The sequence below is a fragment of the Pleurodeles waltl genome, chromosome 7 (assembly GCF_031143425.1).
Source record: "Pleurodeles waltl isolate 20211129_DDA chromosome 7, aPleWal1.hap1.20221129, whole genome shotgun sequence".
In the NCBI taxonomy this organism is placed as follows: Eukaryota; Metazoa; Chordata; class Amphibia; order Caudata; family Salamandridae; genus Pleurodeles; species Pleurodeles waltl.
The window spans coordinates 1,105,167,798-1,105,187,053 of record NC_090446.1 but is presented as its reverse complement, the minus strand read 5'-3'; the positions used below and the strand labels follow the sequence as shown (position 1 = coordinate 1,105,187,053).

At 44.8% G+C, this 19,256-nt stretch overlaps 1 protein-coding gene across 5 annotated transcripts in view; it reads right to left on the bottom strand.

Annotated features, from left to right (window-relative positions):
• LUC7L3 (LUC7 like 3 pre-mRNA splicing factor) overlaps window positions 1-19,256 on the bottom strand; it is a 209,270-nt gene that overhangs the window by 177,442 nt on the left and 12,572 nt on the right. For all 5 annotated transcript variants that reach the window (XM_069200041.1, XM_069200042.1, XM_069200045.1 and 2 more), the window contains 2 exons: window positions 17,098-17,164; window positions 16,376-16,415 (listed from right to left, as the gene is read on the bottom strand). In XM_069200041.1, the coding sequence (XP_069056142.1) occupies window positions 16,376-16,415; window positions 17,098-17,164 (107 nt within the window). The remainder of the gene's footprint in view (window positions 1-16,375; window positions 16,416-17,097; window positions 17,165-19,256) is intronic.

Sequence of the window (19,256 nt, the reverse complement as noted above, 5' to 3'; positions counted from 1 at the left end):
TGTTCTCATTATTTTCTCCGGCCTTGCCGCCAAAAGTGGGGGCCGTGGCCGGAGGGGGCGGGCAACTCCACTAGCTGGAGTGTCCTGCGGTGCTGGAACAAAGGGGTGAGGCTTTGAGGCTCACCGCCAGGTGTTACAGCTCCTGCCTGGGGAGGTGTGAGCATCTCCACCCAGTGCAGGCTTTGTTACTGGCCTCAGAGTGACAAAGGCACTCTCCCCATGGGGCCAGCAACATGTCTCTAGTGTGGCAGGCTGCTGGAACCAGTCAGCCTACACAGATAGTTGGATACAGTTTCAGGGGGCACCTCTAAGGTGCGCTCTGGGGTGTGTTTCACAATAAAATGTACACTGGCATCAGTGTGCATTTATTGTGCTGAGAAGTTTGATACCAAACTTCCCAGTTTTCAGTGTAGCCATTATGGTGCTGGGGAGTTCGTGTTTGACAGACTCCCAGACCATATACTCTTATGGCTACCCTGCACTTACAATGTCTAAGGTTTGGCTTAGACACTGTAGGGGCACAGTGCTCATGCACTGGTGCCCTCACCTATGGTATAGTGCGGAGAGTGTGGAGAAGCCATTTTATCCATGTACAGGCCACCTGTGGTACAGTTACATTATGTTAACTCCGAAACTAGGCATGTTTAGCATTAGACATGTCAGGATCATACCCCAATACTAATGCCAGTATTGGTGGTATGATTCAATGCACTCTGGGGGCTACTTAGAGGACCTCCCCCAGTATTGCTCCCATAAATCTTTCAAGGTTTGCGGGCAGCCCACGCTGCTGCAGCTCCTCAGACAGGTTTCTGTCCTCCTGCTGCTAGTCCAGCTCAGGGGAAGGGAGAACAAAATATTTCATGTGGGAAAGGGATGCAACACCCTCTCCCTTGGAAAAAGGTGTTACACTGTTGGAGAGGGTAGCCTCTCTACACCACCGGCTTGCTTTGAAGGGCACATTTGGTGCCCTCCGTGCACAATTTGGTTTGCACCAGTCCAGGGACCCCCAGTCCCAGTTCTGGCACGAAAGCACACAAAGGAAAGGTGAGTGACCACTCCCCTTTCCATCACCACACTACGGGTGGTGCCCAGAGCATCTACAGGTGGCCACTTGATTCTGCCATCTTGAAAACAAGATGTGCAAAGGCCCCTGGGAGCACCTGGTTGTTCAAGACAGGTGACGGACATCAGTGACCCCCTATGACAGGTGGTCACCCTGCAGAGTGACCAATCACCCTGGAAAGGACTATTCATGGACTCCCTTGCGGGTGGGTCTCCAGATTGGGAGTGCAAGACTCCACCAGGACTCCTCTACAACTACCTCTACTGCACCTGGCCACCAGAACCACAACTGGACTCTTCAGGAACCAAACAAGCCTGCAACCCCCCAGACGACCTCACCTTGCAACATTGTTTGCAATGCTCCTTCCAGCAACTGCAACATTTCAATGTCTGTACATCCTCTGGGGTTAGCAAGACATCAGCTGCACCAAAGAAGCAAGAAGGAATTCTCCCTTGAAATGAAGTAGCAATTCTCCTGCATCCTAAGGCAATGACGACCAGCTGCTGGGATCTTCTGCCATCCGGCTCCAGGAAGAATCTCCAACGCAGGTGGTGGCTTTGAGTGTTCCTCTGGGTCCTCTGTTGAGAAGTTGGCAGATGGTTCACATTCTGACTCTGGGGCAGCCCCAGCAAGAATGTTAGATGGTATTCTTTCCAACCTGCCCCTTAGCAGACCCCCTAGCATAGCTGGTACTGATGTGAGCTCTCATCACAGTAGGGATGTCATAGGGACAGGTCTCCCTCTGTTCATTCACACCATTCTTCTGTGTCAAAGCATGCCCAACCCACCCACCCTGATGACAGAATGTTAGAAAGGGAACTCAATAGATTGAGAGTGGAAGAGTCCAGACTGAAGCTTAAACAGCAACAGCTGGCTCTAGACAGGGAAACTTTAGACGTAGAAAAAGAAAGGCAGAGGTTGGGGTTAGGACCCCATGGTGGCAGCAGCAGTATTACAGATAGTAATCCTGTGAAAGAGCATGATTCTAGGAATCTGCATAAGATAGTTCCCCCTTACAAGGAGGGGGATGACATTAACAAGTGGTTTGCTGCACTTGAGAGGGCCTGTGTTGTACAGGGGGTCCCTCAAAGGCAGTGGGCTGCTATCCTATGGCTATCTTTCAGTGGAAAGGGTAGGGATAGGCTCCTTACTGTGAAGGAAAGTGATGCCAATAATTTTACAGTTTTAAAGAATGCACTCCTGGATGGTTATGGCTTAACCACTGAACAATACAGGATTAAGTTCAGAGAAACCAAAAAGGAGTCTTCACAAGACTGGGTAGACTTTGTTGACCATTCAGTGAAGGCCTTAGAGGGGTGGTTACATGGCAGTAAAGTTTCTGACTATGAAAGCCTGTATAATCTGATCCTGAGAGAGCATATTCTTAATAACTGTGTGTCTGATTTGTTACACCAATATCTAGTGGACTCAGATCTTACCTCTCCCCAAGAATTGGGAAAGAAGGCAGACAAATGGGTCAGAACAAGAGTGAACAGAAAAGTTCATACAGGTGGTGACAAGGATGGCAAGAGGAAAGATGGTGAGAAATCTCAGGATAAGCATGGGGACAAGTGTAAAACCAAAGATCCTTCTTCAAATCCTAAACACTCTTCAGGGGGTGGGGATAAAACAAATTCTTCCTCTTCTTCACAACTTGAACACATTAAAAAGCCTTGGTGCTTTCTGTGTAAAAACAGAGGCCATAGGCCAGGGGATAAGTCCTGTCCAGGTAAACCCCCTGAGCCTACCACCACTGATACATCAGGCTCTAGTGCCCCTAGCAGTAGTGGTAATAGTGGTGGGACTGCTGGCAATAGTCAAACTAAGGGTGTAGTTGGGTTCACTTATGGGTCCATCATAGAAACTGGGGAAGTCAGTCCCAAGACAGTTTCTGTCACACCTAGTGGCATTGGCCTTGCCACACTGGCTGCTTGTCCCCTTACAATGGATAAGTACAGGCAGACAGTTTCAATAAATGGTGTTGAAGCCCAGGCCTACAGGGACACAGGTGCCAGTATCACTTTGGTGACTGAAAACCTAGTGGTTCCTGAACACATCATTGGACAACAGTATAAGATTATTGATGTCCATAACTCCACTAAGTTTCTTCCCTTAGCTATAGTTCAGCTTAATTGGGGTGAAGTTACTGGCCCTAAGCAGGTGGTAGTATCACCTAGCTAACCTGTAGACGGTCTCTTAGGTAATGACCTAGAGGCCTCAGGTTGGGCTGATGTAGAGTTTTATACCCATGCAGCCATGCTGGGTATCCCTGAGGAATTGTGCCCTCTCATTTCTACAAAAATGAAAAAGCAAAGGAGAGAAGGCCTGAAAACTCAGGATCCCTCTCCAACAACAGGTAAAAAGGGTATCACTGTATCCCCTAACCACCCTGCCATTCAGGATACCATTCCTGTGGTGGGAGAAACCTCTCCTAGGGTGGCACCTGTTCCAAGGGAATCATCAGCTGGCATAGCTGTACTCCCTGAGGTGGAAGTACCTCTCTGTGGGATAACTCATATTGGTGAGAAAAAGAGCACCATTTTAGTTAACATGGAGCATCCCTCCAACCCTCCCAGAGAAACTTTAGTGCAGAAACCCTGCACTGCCTCACAACACTTAGGACAGCATCCCTGCCCTAGTGTGGAGCTCATAGGACAGCATCCCTGCCCTGCTCCAACTCAAGAGAAACAGCATCCCCGTTCACTCTTCCAGCCATATGGACAAAGTTTTTGCCCAGCTATAGCTTTGCTGAGACCGCATCCCTGTCTGGCATGCTCATCACTAGAAATAGGTTCAGTGGACAATTCCCACTGCTTTAAACTAAAACTTACTGATAGAAACTCTGAAATTATATACTCACATTGTTGCTTAGCTAAAAAACTTCAAACAGGGTGGTTTACATCCCCACAAGGAGGTAACCATATAGTGGATGATAAAGGGAGTAACCAGTCTATTGCAGAGCGTCTCTCTACTTATCACCACTTAGACAATAAAGTCTCAACTGGTCAAGGTTAGCCTTATAGTCCTTCGTTTGGTGGGGGTTGTGTGAGAAAGTAGCCTCTTTCTAGCCTTGTTACCCCCACTTTTGGCCTGTTTGTGAGTGTATGTCAGGGTGTTTTCACTGTCTCACTGGGATCCTGCTAGCTAGGGCCCAGTGCTCATAGTGAAAACCCTATGTTTTCAATATGTTTGTTATGTGTCACTGGGACCCTGCTAGCCAGGACCCCAGTGCTCATAAGTTTGTGGCCTATATGTATGTGTTCCCTGTGTGATGCCTAACTGTCTCACTGAGGCTCTGCTAACCAGAACCTCAGTGGTTATGCTCTCTCTTTACAAATTGTCACTAACAGGCTAGTGACCAATTTCACCAATTCACACTGGCATACTGGAACACCCTTATAATTCCCTAGTATATGGTACTGAGGTACCCAGGGTATTGGGGTTCCAGGAGATCCCTATGGGCTGCAGCATTTCTTTTGCCACCCATAGGGAGCTCTGACAATTCTTACACAGGCCTGCCACTGCAGCCTGAGTGAAATAACGTCCACGTTATTTCACAGCCATTTACCACTGCACTTAAGTAACTTATAAGTCACCTATATGTCTAACCTTTACCTGGTAAAGGTTGGGTGCTAAGCTACTTAGTGTGTGGGCACCCTGGCACTAGCCAAGATACCCCCACATTGTTGAGGGCAAATTGCCCGGACTTTGTGAGTGCGGGGACACCATTACACGCGTGCACTATACATAGGTCACTACCTATGTATAGCATCACAATGGTAACTCCGAACATGGCCATGTAACATGTCTAAGATCATGGAATTCTATGATCCCCCGAGTCTCTAGCACAGACCCGGGTACTGCCAAACTACCTTTCCCGGGGTTTCACTGCAGCTGCTGCTGCTGCCAACCCTTCAGACAGGTTTCTGCCCTCCTGAGGTCCAGCCAGGCTTGGCCCAGGAAGGCAGAACAAAGGACTTCCTCAGAGAGAGGGTGTTACACCCTCTCCCTTTGGAAAAAGGTGTCAGGGCTGGGGAGGAGTAGCCTCCCCCAGCCTCTGGAAATGCTTTGATGGGCACAGATGGTGCCCATCTCTGCATAAGCCAGTCTACACCGGTTCAGGGATCCCCCAGCCCTGCTCTGGTGCGAAACTGGACAAAGGAAAGGGGAGTGACCACTCCCCTGACCTGCACCTCCCAGGGGAGGTGCCCAGAGCTCCGCCATCTTGGAAACAGAGGTGCTGCTGGCACACTGGACTGCTCAGAGTGGCCAGTGCCAGCAGGTGACGTCAGAGACTCCTTCTGATAGGCTCTTACCTGTGTTGCTCGCCTATCCTCCTTCCTAGGTAGCCAAACCTCCTTTTCTGGCTATTTAGGGTCTCTGCTTTGGGGAATTCTTTAGATAACGAATGCAAGAGCTCATCAGAGTTCCTCTGCATCTCTCTCTTCACCTTCTGCCAAGGAATCGACCGCTGACTGCTCTGGACACCTGCAAAACCGCAACAAAGTAGCAAAGACGACTACTGCAACCTTGTATCGCTGATCCGGCCGCCTTCTCGACTGTTTTCCTGGTGGTGCATGCTGTGAGGGTAGTCTGCCTCCTCTCTGCACTAGAAGCTCCGAAGAAATCTCCCGTGGGTCAACGGAATCTTCCCCCTGCAACCGAAGGCACCAAAAGACTGCATCACCGGTCCTCTGGGTCCCCTCTCAGCACGACGAGCGTGGTCCCTGGAACTCAGCAACTCTGTCCAAGTGACTCCCACAGTCCAGTGACTCTTCAGTCCAAGTTTGGTGGAGGTAAGTCCTTGCCTCACCACGCTAGACTGCATTGCTGGGTACCGCGTGATTTGCAGCTGCTCCGGCTCCTGTGCACTCTTCCAGGATTTCCTTTGTGCACAGCCAAGCCTGGGTCCCCGACACTCTAACCTGCAGTGCACAACTTCCTGAGTTGTCCTCCGGCGTCGTGGGACCTTCTTTTGTGACTTCGGGTGAGCTCCGGTTCACTCTTCTTCGTAGTGCCTGTTCCGGCACTTATGCAGGTGCTGCCTGCTTCTGAGAGGGCTCCTTGCCTTGCTGGGCGCCCCCTCTGTCTCCTGAAGCAATTGGCGACATCCTGGTCCCTCCTGGGCCACAGCAGCATCCAAAAACCCTAACCGCGACCCTTGCAGCTAGCAAGGCTTGTTTGCGGTCTTTCTGCGTGGGAACACCTCTGCAAGCTTCTTCACGACGTGGGACATCCATCCTCCAAAGGGGAAGTTCCTAGTCATCTTCGTTCTTGCACAATCCACAGCTTCTACCATCCGGTGGCAGCTTCTTTGCATCCTCAGCTGGCATTTCCTGGGCATCTGCCCAATCTTGACTTTGTCGCGACTCTTGGACTTGGTCCCATTGTTCCACAGGTACGCTCGTCCGGAAATCCGTCGTTGTTGCATTGCTGGTGTTGGTCTTCCTTGCAGAATTCCCCTATCACGACTTCTGTGCTCTCTGGGGAACTTAGGTGCACTTTACACCTACTTTTCAGGGTCTTGGGGTGGGCTATTTTTCTAACCTTCACTGTTTTCTTACAGTCCCAGCGACCCTCTACAAGCTCACATAGGTTTGGGGTCCATTCGTGGTTCGCATTCCACTTTTGGAGTATATGGTTTGTGTTGCCCCTATACCTATGTGCTTTCATTGCAATCTATTGTGACTGTACATTGCTTGCATTACTTTCTATTGCTATTACTGCATATTTTTGGTATTGTGTACATATATCTTGTGTATATTTGCTATCCTCATACTGAGGGTACTCACTGAGATACTTTTGGCATATTGTCATAAAAATAAAGTACCTTTATTTTTAGTATATCTGTGTATTGTGTTTTCTTATGATATTGTGCATATGAAACCAGTGGTATAGTGGGAGCTTTGCATGTCTCCTAGTTCAGCCTAAGCTGCTCTGCTAAGCTACCTTTTCTATCAGCCTAAGCTGCTAGAACACCTCTTCTACACTAATAAGGGATAACTGGACCTGGTGCAGAGTGTAAGTACCCCTTGGTACCCACTACAAACCAGGCCAGCCTCCTACACTCTGCAGCTCCACAACTCTTCTTTTGCTCCAACTTGCATTTGCCAAAGCTGGTTTGTGGGCCTCCTGACCACTGACCGACTGCGACCAGGCGAGCAACGTGGGACATCATCTGCACGGCTCCAAGGACTTCTCTGCAGCTCCTGGGCTCCACAGCTGATCTAGATCTTCCCTTGTCGACCTTGTTCTTCATCCACATAAGGGTGGGTAGTGGCTCCTGCCCGCCTCGACACTCCTGAGTGGACCGGACTCTGTCCCGTTTATAGTTTTTTTTTTTCTTTAAGGTCCTCTTCTCCCGGAATCCACGGTTGGGTTCCACCAGACAAGTCCTGGTCTTGTAATCTTCCTCTTTCTAAGTCCTCTTGTTAATCCTTGGGAAGATCAGGTACTTACCTCTGCTCTCCTGGTCACTGGGGGTCACTTAGGTACTCAACTCTTGGGGTACAGATTTCTCCCCACCCCTCTCTTCCGTCTAACTACACCATATCCTTAGGTGGCCTATAAGTAATCTAGTTCAGTGCTACTATAATAAAGTACCTTTATTTTCGTAACAGTGTGGTTCCTTTCAGGTGTGATAAGTTGCTGTGTGACTCCTGTGGTATTGCAACTGCTTTACACTCCTCCTATATATGTTTTGGCTGCTCACTACAGCTACCACTGGCAAGCCCTGGCTTCCTAGACATGTCTTCATTCACTAATAGGGGTTTCCTGGCCCTAGTATATGGTGCAAACACCATAGGTGTCCACCACACACCAGGCCAACTTCCTACACACAACAGCAGAATGCATGGGGTAACGCATGTAGCTGCCTAGCATATGTAGCTGGCAGATGATTGCCGGTAGAATGCCATCAAAACAAACTGAGCCCTGGTGGATTGTGCGTCAACATTAGATGGATGGGAATTCCTACTGCCCGACGCCCTGGACATATAGGTTTCCGAATGGGACTAGATGTTGTGATTTCTATTTTACCGTAATGACAATAAGGCAATAAATTGAAATAAACATGTGCAGCGCTATGGAGCCTTTAGCGATTTGGATTATTACTGTGCAGCAGTCTTTGAGAGGGGCGCACATTTTTTCATGGAATGATTTAGAGAGAGCCTCTGTAAATAAGGTAAAAAATTTTGACAAGTTTTTTTCTTTGAACTGACTCTTTACCGAGACAAATTAAAAGGATCCGTTATTTGCAAACTTGCACTGAAACAGCCCTAAACCAGGAGGGCAAAAACCATAATAACAGCAGAATACTCTCAAAGGTTTCAGTGCAGCTTGATGAATTATTTAACTATTTGATATTCAGTCTATTTTAGTAGAACACAGAGAGCCGTGTGAAAGGACACTCCTATCTTTCCCAGACATTCATTGTTGTAGTTGCATTTTTATAAATACACTTATATGAGCTATTAAGCACTATATAAATAATGTACATTTCAGCAGGCCATTTCACTCTCTCACCTGGTTAGTCATAACGGTTGCCTTGTGTCATCTACCAATCCAAGCAGCAGCCTGCACCATTAAGGAGGTTGAGTTTGTTGGAAAAGTAGGACTGCGGACGGTATGCCCTTCCAGGCATAAATATTAAGAGAATATCTGCACCATTACAGAATGTTTGCGTGTCAGTCTGCACGCTATGTTTGAATCAGCTGAGTATGTGTTCCTGTAAGATGTCTCCCTCTGTGATGTATATGAGTGGCTGAATTTCTCTTTAAAATGTGTGTGCGTGCGGTGCGTGTGTGTGTGTGCACGCGCACACACACACCTACAGGTGTATCTGCACAGTAGATCGGTGTGTCGGCAGCATGTGTATGCAAGTCATTCTGTGCAAAGTCTCTTTTTCCCTAAAGGGTGTGTCTCTGCAGACCGTGCAGGTGTCTGCATGCATGTATTTGGTGTTTGACAAAGACCCTGTATGTAGACGATAAGACTGTGTTCCAACACAGTTGTCAGAGCACTGTGCTCTGTTAACCAACAGCAGATGATCATAATCCGTATTTTCCTCCGATCATCATATTCAGTTTGGAAGCTAAATGTAAAACTTAATGCTTGTCACGATCTAAACATTCAACATACTGTCTTAGAAGCCTAAAACACCAGAGGACTTAAATCCAACTGGGAATGGGTGTAATGCTCATTTTCTCATAAAATGACTGACGCTTAAGCTAGGCTATGAACACCAGGTTTTCTGGACAAATATGCGTGCAGAGTATTCATTCAGTAAACATGAAAATCTGAGAAGATTGCAGCTGGTCAGGCAGAAATGCGACACAGAAGGCGGACGTTTAAACTATACCCAATTCAAGGATGTTTCTGTGACGCCATGAAGAAGCGGGGGCAGCAATAAAAAAAGAAAAAATATATAGCAAAGCTAAAAATATAACCAATTGACTTAGTTCGTCTGTTCACTAGCTAGGAAAACCTTTCCTGCATCAAGGCACTGTAAAAGATAAAATCAGATTTCAAAGCATCATAGTTGTCTACATGACAATCATTAATCAAACGGCTTGCCTACAGAAAAAGAAAAAAACATCTGGTTCAAAGGCAGAGAAATTAGGCAAATGTAGATTCCAAAACAAGTAGAACTACTAATAATAAAAGTAGAACATCTCCAATTTAGATATAAAAGTAATATTTAAGTTCCTGCACATGCCACTGCCTGAATAAATTACCATGGAGCTGGGTTTATCGGTTGCGTAAAGGTCACGACGTGTGGATGGATGTACTGAGCATTTCAAATGTATTGAGCTGATGTTAAAAGATACTCCCCTCATTTATTTATTGTATATGTAGTGATGATGATTGTCATGTTTGGGCGAAATGCTTTGGCTGCGTTTGGGCCTTTGGATGAAGAATTTGAATAAAAAAATGTAAACACATGAAAAGGATCTACTGGTCCTAGTTTGGATGAAGTTGTGAGATTTATACATTTTTCTGTTGCCTCTCTTTTCTCGGGTTTAAATGTTAATAATGTATGGCTAATGAGCAGCTGGTCTTGGGAGGTGGGCAACTTAGTTCTAGCGATTTGGTAACTTCAGGTGGTGCAGCATTGAATTTCTCGGCTGCCATCTCTTGCTCCGTATAAGAGTAATAGCCTAGTGAACTGGTTCACTTATCCAACAAATAAGGCTATCATATTTTGCAAACCTCTTATTTTAGAGTTACGTCCAACAATTTAGTACAGTGGTTCACTTCGTTAGATGCATAATGTGAAATCATCAATAACAAAAGTAGCTTCTAGTTGGCATTTTTAGGTTAGTCTCTATAACATGTTTATACATTACAAGCGTCCTTTGTTAATAGCTGTGCCGAACTCAGCAAAGGTAGAACGCCTCAATACTTCTAGTAAGAGACAAATAGATGTTTACACAGGTAACAATCATCATTACTTCAGTTCTAAAGGAATTCAATCTGAGCCAATGGCTTTCAATCCAATACTAATCTTCATCATATACTGTCTAAAGAGAGCTGCTGAGGGTCCTACCACAAAGGTGAAAATAGAAACCATGCGACAGCATGAGGTGCCTTAGATTTACAATGTAGGTGATGAGCAACACCACAACTCAAGGTACATATATGCTAAAATGTAGCATAACATTTGAACTCACCCAAAGAAGAGAAAACACACCTATTGGAAAGAAGTCACAAATCACCCCCACTACACCCCGACTTGCGATCTCATGGCAAACAGTGGCATTTTGGACAGTTTCAGCCCTTGACTGATCCAGAAGAAACTGAACACAAAAACAGATATTAAATGAAGGACAATCAAAATAATTACAATGAAAAATTCAGTTCTGTATTTGAGAGAAAAAACAGCATGAAGGTAGTCATGCAGATTGAACGCAGATTGTAATAATCTTAGCTGTCTCACGTCAAAGAGAAATGGATACAACATGAGAGGGCTCAGGTCAATCAAGACCTTGTTCTTCTCAATGATGGTGCTACCAGAGTAGACATGCAATCTGTAGGAACTGTCCAGCACTCTTTGAAGAGGTCACAAATCACAAGAGAAAACAGACCTAATCAGAGAAAAAGTGTGCTAGACACAGATTGAGCAGAGTACTTGATTTGAGACTAATACCGCAACCTCAACTAACTGACAGTTCAGAGGTATAAAATCTGAGGATATTAGTGGTGGTAGGGTAGCATTTATAGAAAAGGGCACATAGTTCTTGCCCAAAATAAGTTTTCTAATCTTCCTCTGAAAAAAGCTCTTAATTCTGTATAAGTTATACTAAGTTACGTCCATTGTAGAAGCTTACCTTATTTCAAAGAAAATGCTCTCTCATATATTCTTTTTTTTTTTTTTTTTTTATCTACCAGATGCTCAATTTTCAAACTTTCTTTGCTTTTTTGCATGTGAATAGCCTTGTGAGGCCCCATCTGTCATAACTGACGCAGTCATTCTTAGCATAATGATTCTTACCGCAGCCCTTGTCCATGTAAAGGAGTTGCACTTTTGCTGTTTGAAGTGATCTAAGTACAGCACCCGACGTGGAATTTAGCAGTGCGCAGTGAGGAGTTAGCCCTGTGCTCAACTCCCACATGGGCAGAAAACCCCTTGTAGAAAACACCTTCTGCACCCAAACTCCATCTAGGTGACCTGCGCCTAACCTCCCACAGACGGCTAACCACCTGCGTCAGGCAGCACCCCTGCAGCACGCAGCCTATGGACATGGACAATGGTGGGTTTTGGTTACAGTACCATGTCCTCCACCCAGTGATGTCTGACCATGACTCATAAATCAAGTTACTTTTAATAGTAAAAAAGCATCTTTTAATGGTACAGAGCAGGTGGAACAAGTGTATTTCTTTACATGAAACTTAGATTTCTGTAGCATTTTGTCCCTTAGACAAGTAGATTATTTTTTTAAAATTCCATACCTCTGGGAGCAGTGTGAGATACATAATGTAATCCATCCAGCAACAGAATTTTCAGAAGACACAGTTGCCCTCAAAGGTCACAAAAAGCTACTTTATTGAACAAAAGGTTCCTGGGTCAATGCAAAAGATGTGCTCACGATCATATTATGCAGGCCCTCCTCAGTCAGGAAGGAATGGGGACATACAGAAACAGGCCTCGGAAAATCTACTCGCCCACTCGCTGTGGCGAGTTATATTTTATGAGGTTGAGCTATTTTTAGGACCTACTCGCCCCTTCTGGTGAGTTGACAAAGAACAGGTGTTCTATTCAGTCAGAACGTGGAGGAGCAATAAAGATGCCTTTAAATCTGGTTTTTGTCACATTTACTCTGTTTTCAGAGACAGAGGTCAAAAGACAGTTTGTCTTACAATTAATTTTTCTTCTCACTGCAGTTTTGCAGGAGTTTGTCAGGTTTTTCTTAACACACATTTAAATAGCTAAGTCAACTGAACAAACATTTAAAAAATGTATTTCAGTAGTTGTAAAAGCCCATTGTTTGGAATCAAAACTCTTTACTTGGTTATGTGAAAAGAATAAATATGTTTTCACAGATTGTTTATACGCTATGTAGTTTTATCAATAAAGCTGCAAGTTAGTGGGAAGGGTTCTGGCATTTCTTGGAAATGTTCTGTTTGTGAATGACAGTGTGCAACCACATCATGCTTTAGTAATATGTTTATTAAAAGTGAGTGTTTAAAGAAACTGAGAAACAATCCTGCCTGATGGCAATGCTATTAGTAAACTAAGAGATGAGTAATGGATCATGCGTTCCCTATATGGGGCTAGATTCTTTTTATACACGGAACAAACGTTTAGTCTATTTAATCAAACAAATAATTTTTTTGTACAGCAGAAATGCTAAGCTCACATATTTGAAGGTATCCTCGTATGTGACAATGAAGAAAAAGGAGACTCTGTAAACTAAAATATTTGACTAGGATCACACAAGGAGACCTGTTCACAGGTCAAGTACATTACAATCATGGTCGAGTAGGTTATTCAAGTTAATCGACCTGCAGGTCTAGTAAAATAATTATGATTTTTCGAGGCCTGGATATTTTAATGTAAGGAAATGCCTCCTTGGCATGGTTACCCCCTGACTTTTTGCCTTTGCTGATGCTAAGTTTTGATTTGAAAGTGTGCTGAGGCCTGCTAACCAGGCCCCAGCACCAGTGTTCTTTCCCTAACCTGTACTTTTGTTTTCACAATTGGCACACCCTGGCATCTAGGTAAGTCCCTTGTAACTGGTACCAAGCGCCCTGATGCCAGGGAAGGTCCCTAAGGGATGCAGCATGTCTTATGCCACCCTGGGAACCCCTCACTCAGCACAGAAGTACTGCTTGCCAGCTTGTGTGTGCTGGTGAGGACAAAAACGAGTAAGTCGACATGGCACTCCCCTCAGGGTGCCATGCCAACCTCACACTGCCTATGCAGTATAGATAAGTCACCCCTCTAGCAGGCCTTACAGCCCTAAGGCAGGGTGCACTATACCATAGGTGAGGGCACAAGTGCATGAGCACTGTGCCCCTACAGTGTCAAAACCTTAGACATTGTAAGTGCAGGGTAGCCGGAAGAGTATATGGTCTGGGAGTCTGTCAAACACGAACTCCACAGCACCATAATGGCTACACTGAAAACCGGGAAGTTTGGTATCAAACTTCTCAGCACAATAAATGCACACAGATTCCAGTGCACATTTTATTGTAACAGACACCACAGAGGGCACCTTAGAGGTGCCCCCTGAAACCTTAACCAACTACCCGTGTAGGCTGACTGGTTTTAGCAGCCTGCCACACTCAAGACATGTTGCTGGCCACATGGGGAGAGTGCCTTTGTCACTCTGTGACTAGTAACAAAGCCTGCTTCACACCTCCCCCTGCAGGAACTGTAACACCTGGCGGTGAGCCTCAAAGGCTCACCCCCTTTGTTACAGCACCACAGGGCACTCCAGCTAGTGGAGTTGCCCACCCCCCTCCGGCCACGGCCCCACTTTTGGCAGCAAGACCGGAGGAAAAAATGAGAATAACAAGGAGGAGTCACTGGCCAGTCAGGACAGCCCCTAAGGTGTCCTGAGCTGAGGTGACTAACTTTTAGAAATCCTCCATCTTGCAGATGGAGGATTCCCCCAATAGGGATAGGAATGTGACCCCCTCCCCTTGGGAGGAGGCACAAAGAGGGTGTACCCATCCTCAGGGCTAGTAGCCATTGGCTACTAACACCCCAGACCTAAACACGCCCTTAAATTTAGTATTTAAGGGCTCCCCAGAACCTAGGAACTCAGATTCCTGCAACCTAAGAAGAAGAGGACTGCTAAGCTGAAAAACCCTGCAGAGAAGACGGAGACACGAACTGCTTTGGCCCCAGCTCTACCGGCCTATCTCCCCCCCCCCCCTTCTAAAGACACTGCTCCAGCGACGCTTTCCCCAGGGACCAGCGACCTCTGAATCCTCAGAGGACTGCCCTGCTCTAGAAGGACCAAGAGCTCCCGAGGACAGCGGCCCTGTTCACCCACGACTGCAACTTTGTTTCCAAAGAAGCAACTTTAAAACAACTGCGTTTCCCGCCGGAAGCGTGAGACTTGCTACTCTGCACCCGATGCCCCCGGCTCGACTTGTGGAGAAACAACACTTCAGGGAGGACTCCCCGGCGACTGCGTGACAGTGAGTAGCCAGAGTTACCCCCCTGAGCTCTCACAGCGACGCCTGCAGAGGGAATCCCGAGGCTCCCCCTGACCGCGACTGCCTGCTTCCCAGATCCCGACGCCTGGTAAAGACTCCGCACCCGCATCCCCCAGGACCTGAAAGATCAGAACTCCAGTGCAGGAGTGACTCCCAGGAGGCCCTCTCCCTTGCCCAGGTGGTGGCTACCCCGAGGAGCCCCCCACTTGCCTGCATCGCTGAAGAGACCCCTTGGTCTCCCATTGATTTCCATTGGAAACCCGACGTGTGTTTGCACACTGCACCCGGCCGCCCCCGTGCTGCTGAGGGTGTACTTTCTGTGCTAACTTGTGCCCCCCCCGGTGCGCTACAAAACCCCCCTGGTCTGCCCTCCGAAGACGCGGGTACTTACCTGCTGGCAGACTGGAACCGGGGCACCCCCTTCTCCATTGAAGCCTATGCGTTTTGGGCACCACTTTGACCTCTGCACCTGACCGGCCCTGAGCTGCTGGTGTGGTAACTTTGGGGTTGCTCTGAACCCCCAACGGTGGGCTACCTTGGACCCAAACTTGAACCCCGTAGGCAGTTTACTTACCTGCAAGAACTAACTAACTCTTCCTCCCCCTAGGAACTGTGAAAATTGCACTGTTTAGTTTTAAAATAGCTATATGTGATTTATGTGAAGACTGTATATGCTATTTTGATTATTCAAAGTTCCTAAAGTACCTACCTGCAATACCTTTCATTTAAAGTATTACATGTAAAATGTGAACCTGTGGTTCTTAAAATAAACTAAGAAAATATATTTTTCTATACAAAAACCTATTGGCCTGGAATTGTCTCTGAGTGTGTGTTCCTCATTTATTGCCTGTGTGTGTACAACAAATGCTTAACACTACTCCTTCGATAAGCCTACTGCTCGACCACACTACCACAAAATAGAGCATTAGTATTATCTCTTTTTGCCACTATCTTACCTCTAAGGGGAACCCTTGGACTCTGTGCATACTATTCCTTACTTTGAAATAGTGCATACAGAGCCAACTTCCTACATTTAAGGTTTGCTATCTTTTTTCTAAAGGTAAAACTTAAACATTACTTTTATAAAGAATGAGGTGAGAGTATGGAAAGCCACTCTGAATCTTGTTATGACCATCAAAAAGACCACCTTCTACAACAGAAGCTCCTTGTTGCGTGAGGACTACCGGTACAAAAGGCTTGTGCACCAACTGGGCAAGTAACAGATTCAGGTCCCCAAATCCGCAAAACACTGTTTGCAGAAGAGAACCTGCATACTTGACATGGTGATGAGGTTTTTGTTTAATCTGTTCAGGTATGTTTAACAGGTAACTCTTAAGTTTCCAACTGCTGACATGTAACTTTTTTTTTTACATTTGCGTTTACCTTTAAAAACGAATATGCAAATGAATTTGGATCGGAGGATATAGTGTCCTGGAATAACGCAGTTAGCTATAAGAATAAAACTCCTTTTAAATAAGGAAAAAGCACATTGTAACGTTTGGGTTAATGACCCCTTATATAAATTAAGGCTGCCAGATTACAAAAATGCCATTTTATAACAACATAGTTTAATGATTAGTCTTGAAACAAACATGTATTACTGCCTAATCAATTGTCAATAATATCATGTACATAAACACTTACTGTTTACGTAAATTTTCATCATGAATCTTTTCACATGGACCTGAAATATAAAAAATATATAAATGTTTTCATATATGGGTTTATCAAATGCAAGCAATATTGATAAGGCTCAAACTTTTGCAAATCACAAACTGACATTCGCTTTCTAAACTCACATATCTATTATAAACACGCATTAGCAAAGTCAACAGGTCTGGCATTGGCTACCAGTCTTTTAGACTTATTGATGCTTGTTTTGCCACAGTTTTGTAAACATATAGTGTTGGGGAAGCTCCCAAGTCAAGTTAAAAACAAAAATATTTGTTTGGTCTAAATAAGCAGATATCGCCCTTGCACTTAAGGAAAATTCTTTGTGTGTGGATGTTCTCCTTGTAAAAGGACAGAATGGAGTCACTCAGAGTAAAAAGATAGCCTGTGGCTGAAGTGAGCTGACCTACTGACTCACGCTATATGCTGTACTGGGTGAAAGAAAATTTGAATGACACAAAAACAGACCAACTGGTGAAGAGGGTTGTCTGAAAGCCCCTTCCAGAAAATAAATATACATCTAATCTTATTAAGAAAAAGTTTAAGGATTTATTATTTGAAAAAGATAGTAGTGAGATGGATTCCTTCAGATGAGCTGATCCTTCAGATGAGCTGAAAGTAGTAACCATAGGATAGCAACTGCTATTCTTAGTTCAAACTATTTTTGGTCATAAAGATAAACACCTATAACTTACCCAGATCTGAACGTGTATTAGTGAACAATTCAGCTGGACAATATTCACAAAGGTAGTATTTGCATACCTAGTAAAAAGGAAAAATAATATTTTATTGCCCCTTGTAAATGTTAGGCAAAAACAAACACAAATGAATGGCAAGAAAATCCAGCAACATAATATTTATTCATCTCATACTGGGGCTACAGGATTTTCAATCTCACCACAATCTGCAGGTGACTTTTTTTTATTTTAGGTCTGGGTTTTGACAGCGCATAAGTCTCACAGACTTACTGTTCACAATATACTTGAAGTGGACTTTGGGACCACCCTATTCAACACCAAAGAAAAAAAATGAATGGCGATCTCTACTATATTCATGTTCAATTGCTAGAATGGCATCACCACAGTGATCACGGCATTTCAAAGTTAGATTTCTTAGATCGTACTAAGAGTAGTCCTCTGTCTCTAAAGGCAATAGTTGCAGAGAAAAAAAAATGTAGCTTCAGAAGTTAGATGTGCGCCAATATGCCTCAGCTCTCTAAATCTTGCACCGGAGATAAGGAAGGCTTGGTCTGTCCCAATGCAATATGAAAAGCTTCAAGCACAAAACAGTGCCTCCCAACAAACATCTGTTTTAAGGTGGTGGTAGTAATGAGGATGGGGATGTTGAAGATAATGGCGGAGGTAGCAGCAGAGGGCCACTATTACACTGTGAAGATCTCAAAATGTTATACACTGGAAAAATATAAAACCTTTGAGAAACCTTGACATGCAGAGTAGCTTCTGGACACTCTGTATTAGAAAGAAAGGAGCTATAGCTCAAGCCGAGCCCACTGTGAGCCACAGTGACAAGAAGGGCATCATAGAGGAGGAGATAGTATCACTGTGAAAAGCTGTGAAGTGTTCAGGAGGAGGTCTGGCTAGAGCAAACGTATGGCGCACAGTAGGCAGCTGTCCATGGCTGTGCCAATCAGATTCAGTCGCAACCAATAAGTAGTCTAGCTAATAGAGCTTGACAAGCCAAACATTAAAAGTTTGGTGTGGTATGACAAAAATGTAACAGACGCCGATTACAAGCCAATGGATGAAGGGAGCAGCCTAGGTTCTATATTGTTGTCACATGAGATGAACTAAAGTGTGAATTACACTACAACAGAGCAATAGCTGAAGAAAACTGACCTGTTGTAAGTACTGAGGGTTTTTAAACACGCCCACCCCTCACTTTCACTCTTTCCTGGTCTTGCCTTTCAAAAATCCTTTATCATTGGTAAATGGCTTTATGTTTGTCTCTCCTTGGGGTGGTTTGGTTACCGCCTTGCAGACTGCCCGTTACATGGATAATTGCGGAGTACGGATATGTTTGACTGCGAGCGAACTTCTTTTTCATTTTGTGTCTTTCTTTAGCGCTCATGCCGCTTTGAATCGGCTAGTTAGGAATTTACAACGCTAATAGCTCTAACTCAAGCAAGTGAGAGACCCATTGCATTGCAAATGCAATGTTTTAAGAAGTATTGCTAAAACACAATACTAATCATTTTAGAGCTTACAAAAGTCATGCAAAACAGCTTAACTTATCTTTAGGACAGATCTAAAACGATTGTAAGCCACATCTCTTTTGTAGGCCCTTGGTATGGTAGCTTTCATACAATGTGTAGGAAGTTGGCTCGGTATATACTATCTCAAAGTGAGAGATAGTGTGCACAGAGAGTCCAAGGGTTCCCCTTTAAGGTTGTTAGTGGCAAAAATAGATAATACTAATGCTTTATTTGTGGTAGGGTGGTCGAGCAGTAGGCTTATCGGAGGGTAGTGTTAAAGCATTTGTTGTACACAGACAGGCAATAAATGTGAACACACACTCAATGACTTAACTCCAGGCCAATAGGTTTTTATATAGAAAAATATTATTTGCTTAATTTATTATAGAATCACAAGATTCAGAATTCAAGTAAGTACATAAATTGTAAGGTACTTAGTATAGGTAAATATAGAGCGTTGAATGAAAACAGTAAGGTACACAGATTTGGCAAAAATAGCAATAAACTAATTTAAAAGTGGACACTGCAAAAATCAACAGTTCCTGGGGGAGGTAAGTGCAAGTTAGTTTAGCAGGTAAGTAAAGCACTTACAAGTTCAGTCCCCAGAGCATAGGCAGCCCACCGTTGGGGGTTCAAGTCAAC